The sequence below is a fragment of the Argentina silus genome (assembly GCF_951799395.1).
Source record: "Argentina silus genome assembly, chromosome: 15".
NCBI classification, from domain to species: Eukaryota; Metazoa; Chordata; class Actinopteri; order Argentiniformes; family Argentinidae; genus Argentina; species Argentina silus.
Genome location: NC_139669.1, coordinates 14,266,427 through 14,276,960, shown reverse-complemented (window position 1 = coordinate 14,276,960; position 10,534 = coordinate 14,266,427). Strand labels below are relative to the sequence as shown.

General features: G+C 40.5%; 1 protein-coding gene across 1 annotated transcript; it reads left to right on the top strand.

Moving 5' to 3' along the window:
• Positions 1–2,290: 2,290 nt before the first annotated feature.
• slitrk4 (SLIT and NTRK-like family, member 4) lies at positions 2,291–5,983 on the top strand. Its single transcript, XM_083686205.1, has 2 exons — positions 2,291–2,356; positions 2,956–5,983. The coding sequence occupies exons 1-2, from the start codon at positions 2,306–2,308 to the stop codon at positions 5,488–5,490; spliced, it is 2,586 nt and encodes an 861-aa protein (XP_083542331.1). The 5' UTR covers positions 2,291–2,305; the 3' UTR covers positions 5,491–5,983.
• Positions 5,984–10,534: the final 4,551 nt, after the last annotated feature.

Here is a 10,534-nt window from a genome sequence, read left to right as displayed (position 1 = left end):
ACAACCTCCCTTCCCAGACATGCATGGCCATTTACTATTTGTCCCCATCACCTATTCTGTCTCCTCCGTGAGACTTAAAAATAGGTGTCTGATTAGCATATCAAAGAGAGGAGGCTAGAGAAAAGAGAAGAAAATGAAAATGAACACGGCCCCCTACACTCCAAGAGCAAACACTGTCACTCTGCTAAGTACAACACTGTCTGAAGCTGCCTCACTCTCATATCTGCATACATACAGAGAATTACAATAGCACAACTGCCGTGCAGCTCTGAAGGCTTTGTTGCTTTTGCATACCTTGTTACACAGAAATTATAATACCTGATGCACTGTACTGGACCAACTGTTACTCTATATGTATAATATAATAATATTATAATAATATAATGTAACTATAATGTATAATAATATTCTATAGGGATTCTAACTATGTCAAATGTAAAGTCTTTAATTCATAAATTTTCGAAATACCTGTAATTTGGGGTGGATTTTAAAAAGCTGGCTACCAGTTTTTAACATCCAGGGCTGCATCGCTTCCTACAGTGCATTATAAATCATGTGAAAATCACATCAACCAGGTGAGGGCGCTACCTTTGATTTCTGCATGTGTAATAAACCTATCCCACCATATCATCCCCACAACGCGGGTGCACGGCACAGCCCATAGTTTCCACGCTCCTCTTTGAGTCAAGCAGGGAGTGCAACAAACCCAGGATGTACTGTACAGCATCACATTTTGAGAGGTCCACCATTAATGTCATTCTAATATGCTTTCTTTCTTATTTTTTTTAGTTAGTAAGTAAGTAAGGCTTGTAAAATATGAGAGCTGTTTTGAGCTGATACTTTAATATGAATGCATGACTGTTATTTGAGCAAACATGTGATCTCCAGCCTATTACTCCGTAGTTTCTATTCTTGGCGTCACATGAGGAAGTGTGCACCTGTTGTCTGAAAACTAGGGTGAGGTTGAATGGCAGCCAGTGTCTAATGTCAAAACCCTATCCAAGTAGGCTACAGAACAGAGGTTCTGTACTAAGACAAATGTGAGAGGTACTGAGCTGTTTCCTACTTCCCTCAGCAATGCTTGCTTTGACTGCAGTCCTCGTTGAATAATACTCTCCATTAGAATGCCGCTCACGTTCCGTGCCGTTTTAAACACTCCAATCATAAAATAGAATGCCAGGCGCCAACCCCTCTTGAATTGTCAGGTAAGCGGTTTCATATTCAAACGAAGCCTGCTGTATGATCTTGATCCAATAAGGTTATAACACAATGTCTTATGCATAAACATTTCCAGTTGATCATCACCACGATAAGAAACACAATTCCAAGTCTGTAAAATACTACGTCTTTAAAGATTCATTTCAAGGTCTGAAGTTTTCCTTTTTGTCTGAAACCCCTCTCTCTCTCTCGCTCTCTCTCGCTCTCTCTCTCTCGCTCTCTCTCTCTCTCTCCCCCCTCCCCACCCCCCTCCTTCTCTGCATCTCTGCATTCTCTCCTCCCGCTAGTCGTGTGGGAAGCTCAATGCAGCTGTAAAGCAGCATACTTATGAGACAGGCAGGAATAGTTGCTATTACGAGACACACTCCCTCCTTACTGTGTTGCCGGATCCCTGGTGACTGTTTTAACAGTAGTTCATTTGAACGCAGTTTCTTGATTTCGTTGGACGATGAAGAGCGGCATCTTCTACTTGCCCGCAACTGACTGAATGATTAATTTTCCGCGTCAGTTAGTCGCCGATCTCATTTTTTTCTGCATATCACAGCGCGCGTTTTTCTTTTCTTTTCCTTGGAATAGAGACTGGCTAAGACATCACACTAGGAGCCCTATGAAGCCCTATCAACTGCACGATTCGAACAGGGACGCTTAGCATGCGATTTCAGGTTTTTGGAGGTGAGTAAATATGCGTAGGATTGTTTCGGCTTATGAACTGTATAAGGGGTTATTTCGTTTTGCCTGAACTGCTCAGTCCAACTTCAGCGAGCCCTCGACGTAAGCATCTCCCTGGACGGGTATTCGAGCCGCACAATTTATTCTCTGCCCTCTCCTCTCTCGAACTGGAGAATGCTGGAGTTGTTTTGCAGTCACTTCAACTGCTCGCCCTCAGTCCCTGCTATCTTAACGCGGAGGTGGGCGCAGTGTCTTTAGTTCATTCTGAACTGAAATGCTTCATGGAGATACAACAACCTTGGGAACCCTACGAGAGAGATAATTTTTTTAAACAAGTGGAGTCTGTCAAGAATAGACGCATAGGCTGAAATCTGAGCCCACTGTGATACCGACGTCTGAATGGGAGCAGAACGTCTCAATGCCCTGCCAATGTTCGCCTCACAAGAAACCACATTTACAAACGCTTTGGGTGAGTACTCGATTGTTTTTTCATACATGCTTTTAAAGCTTGATAATCTGTTTTCAACGAATTTATTTAGTTTTAGTAATAATGTGCTTTGGTTTGATCCGCCCGGGGCACGGGCTGAATTGGATGTTTATCCTACAATATGTCAGCACAGGGTGCAGTGTGTCTTCTACTCTTTCTGTTGAATAACCACAATATATGCCGGTGGGGAAAAAAAGAAAGATTATATTTGGTGGATAAAACAGCGTGTTTTATTCTCCTGGAGATTTAAAGGTATTTGATAACGTTATCTAGATCAGTTATCAGTTACAATATCTATTACTATTATAATTATTAGTTTTAATATTATTATATATTATTATTATTATTATTATTATTGTTATTGTTAACTGTTGCGAAACATTACTCCCTTTTTCAAGCTAAAATGTTATTCCATTGGCTGTATTCAAAGATGAGTTGGTGATTTGCATAAATTAATGTAGTGGGTAGACAAAACACTAAAATCAGCAGAACTAATATGATGCAAAGTATGATATGCTGTATTGCTTGTCTGTACAGTACAAATATGTGTTTTGATTGTTTGTTTGTTTTTCCTCTCAAAGGTTACTAAATGGTTTTCTGGGGGATTTATCAAAGGCAAAATGCTGCTTCTAGTTCTGTTGGCCTTTTCCGTATCGAGTACGTTTTCTGACTTGGATTCTGACCTCTCAGCAGAGACCTGCAGCGCATGTTCTTGCATGTCCATCGAGAACGTCCTCTATGTGAACTGTGAGAAAATAACTGTGTACAGACCTACCCAGCTGCTGCCCCCAGTCTCCAGTCTCTACCATTTGAATTTCCAAAATAATCTATTGATCATTCTTTACCCCAATTCGTTTACCAATTTCACCCACGCAGTCTCTCTCCAACTGGGAAACAACAAATTACAGAACATCGAGGGAGGGGCCTTTATTGGTCTTAGTGCATTAAAGCAGCTGCACTTAAATAACAATGAATTAAAAGTGCTTCGTGCTGACACTTTCCTGGGGATCGAAAACTTGGAATACCTCCAGGCCGACTACAATTTGATCAAGTATATCGAAAAAGGATCGTTCAACAAATTGCATAGGCTTAAAGTCCTCATTTTAAATGACAATCTCGTCCAGAGCCTTCCCGATAACATTTTTCGCTTTGCCTCCCTAACACATTTGGATATACGAGGAAATAGGATTCAGAAGCTGCCGTATCTTGGAGTTTTGGAACACATTGGACGTATAGTGGAATTGCAGCTTGATGATAACCCATGGAATTGCACTTGTGATTTGTTACCATTGAAAGCTTGGCTAGAGAACATGCCCTATAACATTTTTATTGGGGAGGCTATATGTGAAACCCCTAGTGACTTATATGGGAGGCTTTTGAAAGAAACCAATAAGCAGGAACTCTGTCCCATGGGAACAGGTAGTGACTTTGATGTACGAATGCCACCCCCCCAGCCAGAGAATGGACAGACACCGAACACTGCACCCACTACATTAGCACCAATAGCCACCAAAGCCCCCAAAACCACAAACCCTTCTAAGATATATGGTAATGGAATAGTAGCCGGTTTACCTTCTGGCAATAGGCAAATTGTGTCCTATCAAACGAGAACCCCGCCTCTCTCCTGCCCGCAGCCCTGCACCTGCAAAGCTCACCCCTCTGACTTTGGCATTAGTGTTAGCTGCCAAGAGAGGAATGTAAACAATCTCGCAGATCTCATCCCTAAGCCACCAAATGCCAAGAAGTTGCACCTGAGTGGCAATTACATCAATGATATCAGTCCAGTTGATTTCCAAGGCTTTGAGGGTTTAGATTTATTACATTTGGGGAGCAATCAAATAGTTACAGTCCAAAGGGGGGTGTTTGCTAATTTGACTAACCTGCGTAGACTTTATCTCAATGGAAATCAACTAGAGCAGCTGCATCCTGAGATGTTTCTCGGGCTCACTAACCTCCAGTACTTGTATTTGGAATATAATGCCATAAAAGAGGTGTTAGCGGGGACCTTTGACTCCATGCCAAATCTGCAGTTATTGTATCTGAACAACAATGTGCTGAGGAGTCTCCCTGCTTACATCTTTGCTGGTGTTTCCCTGGCTAGGCTCAACCTCAAGAATAACCATTTCATGACTCTGCCTGTGAGTGGCGTCCTAGACCAGCTCAGGTCTCTGACTCAGATTGATCTGGAAGGCAATCCATGGGAATGCTCATGTGATTTAGTGGCCCTAAAACTCTGGCTGGAGAAGCTGAGTGACGGGGTCGCTGCCAAGGAGGTCAAATGTGCATCCCCCGTGCAGTTTTCCAATATAGAGCTCAGGCTGCTGAAAAATGAGATCCTGTGCCCCAAACTCATAGCTAGGCCCCCTTTCATCCTGACTAGTGCCACCCCAGTGGTGACCTCTATGTCTCCAGCGGGCGTGGGCAAGGCTCCCCCGGGGGGGCCGGTTCCCCTCTCCATCATGATCCTCAGTATTCTGGTGGTGCTCATCCTCACAGTGTTTGTGGCCTTCTGCCTGCTGGTCTTCGTGCTGAGGCGCAATAAGAAGCCAGCAGGGCGGCAGGAGGGAATGGGGAACCAGGAGTGTGGCTCCATGCAGCTCACGCTCCGGAGGCACAATCACAAGTCAAGCAAGAAAGATGACCTGGGCGGGGAGACGTTCATCCCACAAACCATCGAGCATATGAGCAAGAGCCACACGTGTGGGATTAGGGACTCTGAGTCAGGGTTTAAGTTCGCTGACTCCCAGAGACAGAAAATCATCCTGTGCAACAGCGCTGACAAAGACAAGGACTCACTGCCTCTGGACCCCCGAAAGAGACTCAGCACGATTGACGAGCTGGACGAGTTCCTGCCAGGACGGGAGTCCAACATGTTTATTCAGAACTTTTTAGACAGCAAAAGGGATTTCAACAGTATAGGGGTGAGTGGGTTTGAGATCCGTTACCCCGAGAAGCAGCATGATAAAAAGATGAAAAAGTCCCTAATAGGTGGAAATCACAGTAAGATTGTGGTGGAGCAGAGGAAAAGTGAGTACTATGAACTTAAAGCAAAACTTCAAGGTACACCTGACTACCTTCAGGTCTTGGAGGAACAGACTGCACTGAGTAAAATGTAAGCTATCTACACCCCACCCCTTCACCCACACCCCATCAATGACAAAAGTGCCTTCTGGAAAACCTTAATGACCAATGGAAAACTGGGCACAAGGCTCCAGTAAGATTACAGAATTTCCTGAGAATCAGTGGCTGTGTTTCAAAATACAGACATTTCCCCCCTGATGTGGTGATGCCATTTTACCATATATGAATATCACATCATACCACAAGACATCCTTAAGAGACAATTGTAGTATTTTGCTGCTATCAAAATTGGTACTTATCAGAGTTTTTGCAACCAAATCATTGGGTCATGAAAACAATGTTGAGTGTACCTCATTGTGACCCTACCGCAGTGTTTTTTTTTTGTTTTTGTGGAAATATCAGATCAGTATTTTCGATGAAATAACAATATGAGAAATTGGTGACTTTGAAGTTTTTCCTGGGAATACAGTAACAGTCTTTGGGATGTCCCATATTACTTACAGACTATTGCCACCTGTCTGGATTATAAATGGCCACTGCTGGGGGGAAAGGGGGGGGGTGCTCCTTTGTTGTTTTCACTTAGGAAAGGCCCTTCAAAACTGGACAGCAGCTTTGGAATGTTAGCTCCCATGACTTGTTTGTGTAAAGAGCCATGTTAATAGTGTTTGAATGAGATGTGTTTCCTCTTGATATGTTTGGGCATATGGCACTTGTCGGGACATTCTTTACTAAAGCCCAAGAAAAAAAGAGCTGCTTGCCATGTAAGCGTACCTGGATTTATTTTGTAAGTCTACATTATTTGTATCTGTGGGACAGTTTGTAAATTACAACAGAAGACAAAACAACTATACCATAAAAGACAAAAAATTGAAAAAAGACATGTCAAACAAACACAAATGTATGATTGATGACCCCTGTCAACTGTCAATTGGTAGTCAATTAAACTACAGTACATGATTAATTTATTTTTCTATGCAGGATTATTTAAAAGAGTATTGGTACTATTTAAAAGTGAAATGGACATGTAGAATGCATTAAGCAATTCAGGCCCAGATATCGAGCCACAAATTATTTATCAGAGTAAACATTTCTGTTTTCTGAGTCTCTACTGCTGGCCTGGAATAAGGGGTAATAGTGATGTATGACATTTTTCACTATTATGTTGCACGAGTTGAGGCCTGGTAGTTTGTGAAGTTAAACAATTTCCTTATTCTTATATCCCACAGTATCTTGTCAAAGGTTTCTTATTAACATTATGCAACCAAAATAAATGTGCATTAAAGAGATACGATTCTGGATTGTTTGACTGTCTGCGATGGGAATGGAGTTGAAAGTTAAAAGTTATGAATGAGATATGTAAAATTAATCTTCGGAAGGAAATAGTTTGGCTATGAATTTGTTTTTTTATTGCCACTGATTTGGACAGAATCATATCAAACACCATGTGCAATAGTAATATGCTCAATCATAAATTGCTTAAATCATTTATTTTATTTATTAGTTCAAGATTATATTGTGGAGACAACTTATATTGTTATTTCAAATTCTTTTATCCACTTTATTTTATTCCGTCCTTATTTAAAAATATTGTTAAGTTAATGAGTGTTTCAATTACAAATGAATAGAATGTACCTTGAAAGATATAATAATTACAATTTTTTCTATCAGTCAGCAGAATACTGTATATTGGTTAGTTTCTATTGTATAAACCTGTTGAAGTCAAGGTATTAAAATCAGCACCTATTTGCACTGTGTTTTTTCTTTTTCTTCTAGAAAATGTCATTTTGTTTCCTCAGTCATTTAAGTTGCTTTACAAATAAAGCCTTGGATGCTCATGAAGAAAGCCTGAGAATAGTTGAATGTTTCAACACCACCATCTTCATCAATGTGGCATACATTTCAGTTCAGCAATCAACAGATACACACACGTACAGCGAAGACAGATGATGTAAGCCTGTCATCAATTCTGTGTGGGTTGATTTCCTGACTGGTTAAAAGTGCTTAAGTAACAATCTCTGTTTTAAAGGGCCCTAGCCCGTAATTATTTTACAAAACGGGTTGGTTCTGTATATAACAAAGACTTAATGGATTACAGAATGCAAAAGGATTATAGTGTCATTATCTTTGCTGATGTTCTTGTGCATATTTGCTTGTGTACTTAAGATGCCTTCATCGAGCACATCGAGTCTTCCACTCGTCCTGTGCCTCAGCCCAAGGGGAGTGGGTCAAACATTTGACTCAGATTCAGCCAATGAATAACTCATGTTTTATGATGACACAGGGGGTGCTGTTTCAACGATGGAGTTTGAAACTATTGTTGAGATGTTTTAGGACAGCTGGTGAAACGGGTTACGGTTTTAAAGATGTGGTTGGTAACTATTGTTTAGAGGTTTTCAGAGGGACAGGCCAAGTGAACTTGGCTTTTTACTGTAACATGATGTATGCACCTACAATGCACACACCAATATGGATTTAGCTAGTGGTTACAAGCAGTGTGTATTGGTTTCCCCAGCATTTGTTTTTGTTACTTATTGAATGCACTTTAATAGTCTTACATGCTCCCCTCCAACAGCGATTTCTTTTTTGTCAATTTATGTGATATTGTTTTCTGCTGATATATTAGTGGTATTTAAAAAAAATAAAATGAATGTGTCTTGCCAGTAAATACCCATGTTAGTAATTTCTCATGTTCACAGCAAGAGGCCATCCTGTCTCTGTTTGTTGGATGAAAGAAATGTAGGACATAATTGAAATGACCATACTCAAGAGTATAATAATGTTTTCACGTCATTGTCTATGTTGAATGTTTCTTGTATTTTTGTACTGTGGGTCTCAAATGGTAAACACATTGATGAATACAAAGGAAATACAAATGTAAATACATTTACATTTTAGTCGTTTATTAGATCTTAGTCTCATGAAAAGCGACTTGAAGATTTGATTGTGAGAATATGATTGTGTGTGATTATTAGCATTGTGTTTTTTTAAGAAAGAGGTCTGCATTCTGTGTGCTGATTCAATCTAAATTGAACAGTTTGATCTTGCTATATGTGTGAGTGAGAGAGAGAGAGAGAGAGAGCACAATTGTACAATTGTGTAAGCTGTTGCAGAAAGGAGCAGAGGTGTGATACCACAGATCTATGACAGTGTTTATTTTCCCAAATTACCAGTTTTGTCTCCTCTCTCTTGCCAAGTCAGTGAAGGAGGACTACAGCAACTGTTGATAGAGATGTCTAGGTTTAATTGGCACCTTCAAAGGGAATTATATAACCCTCCAAATCCTGGCTTTTCCTGGCTTTTTTGTCTTAATGTGTATAGTGCCCCTTGTGGAGGTTCATAAGAAGTGCATTTGTGTGTTTTGTCAATGCGATGATTGCATTTGTACTGTCTTCATATATATTTTGTGATGTATTATGCAGATCATAATCGCACATCCCATCACCTCACCTAATGTGTATCCATGGCATGTACATATTATCCAGATAATTACACTGAATATGTAAAGCGAGATAATGAAATATTATGTATGTCAGCCTCACTTACCAAGGGGAACAACCAGAATTATTTATTTAATTGAATATATTATTATACTTATGTTTTCAGTCAAAGTTGAATCTGAATATTTGTACATACAAGTCACAGCGATTTGACTCTCCGTAAGCCATTAATAGCATTCGCAAACTGATCATACTGCTGTCTGGCTATGTTAGCATGTCTATGCCAGACTCTTTTTAACATTATTTTGATGCTTCGACCGGCTCACCTTTGGTTGGCGAGGGGGAATGCATTGTTGGGAGTCATGGGGTCTTTCGTATAAATGACATTGTGGTACTGTATCATGTCAAAACCACACCGACTGATGTTAATATTCACCCATTGCCCCACTCCACTGTCCTAACAGATGACTGCCGGGACCTCCAACCCAGTCCCTCACCCTGCAAGCAAAGCCCTTTTTTTACCTTTGTAAACGTTGCGATAGAATGCCAATTGATTTATTCATTTTAGATTTGCATCCACTCAATGCCACATGCTCATTGGCCGTCTGACTTCCTGTTTGAGGCCTCCGTTGGTGCAGAGGAGGTGCAGGGCTGCATACACAAGCAGAGAGCCTGAGTCAATGGATGCCTTTCCATTTCCAACCACAGAGCGATAAGGACAGCCGGGGCCAGAGCTGTGATTGGTAGATAACAGGGATGGATTAAACCTCAGGGTCTTTGCCTCCTGCCTGAATAATGTGGTCATTTGTTTGAGGAAGAAAGAGAGTGGGGAAAGGAGAGCTGAGCTGAGCTGCATAAGGGCTGTGTGCCGGCTTCAGAGGGCTGGGGTGAAAAGGTTTAATGATGACTTACAGAATCTGAAATCCCATAGCTGCTGTCTCTCCACATCCAGACTATAGTTTAACAATGTAGAATTGTCTGTTAGTGTGCGAGGGTGAGGTAGTTAGTGTATCGACACACAGGTGAAATGATGATCAAAGTCATTTACATAAATAGTATTACTGTTATTCAAATGATATACATCATTCCTCTTGCTTTTCCTTCATGGAGGGTTGTTGTGTACATGCCGTGTGTTGCTTAATACCATTGTGGGCACTTTTTGCTAATTCTATGTTTGTGTTAAAGTGGTCCATCTTAGAGAGACATTTAGAGATACGATTGTTTCGGTTGTGTTTGGTTTCTGTTAAGAACTCAAAGGTAGGGACGTTTTATGCTCCACTCCGTGTATCCGAGTATTCAAGCTTCTTTTTTTTTTTTACTTGAACATATTTCAATATTATAATAATATTAATAATAATAATATAATATAATTATAAGTAATGCCTTCTGTCATTATTTACTCAAGATGTGGGTGTAGGAGGTTGGCAACAGACCATGCTGTCAAACACAGATATGATGAAGAAAAACGATTTACTTTCTCTTGAGAAAAATCATTATCACAGGAACGTACACAATTAGAATAAAACATCAGCTGCCCCCCACGCTGTGTTTACAGTAGTCATAAACTAAACATTTCGGTCACAGACCTTCATCTAACATTTCGGCTGCGCAATGGGATGTTGCTTATAAATGTTTAATTTGC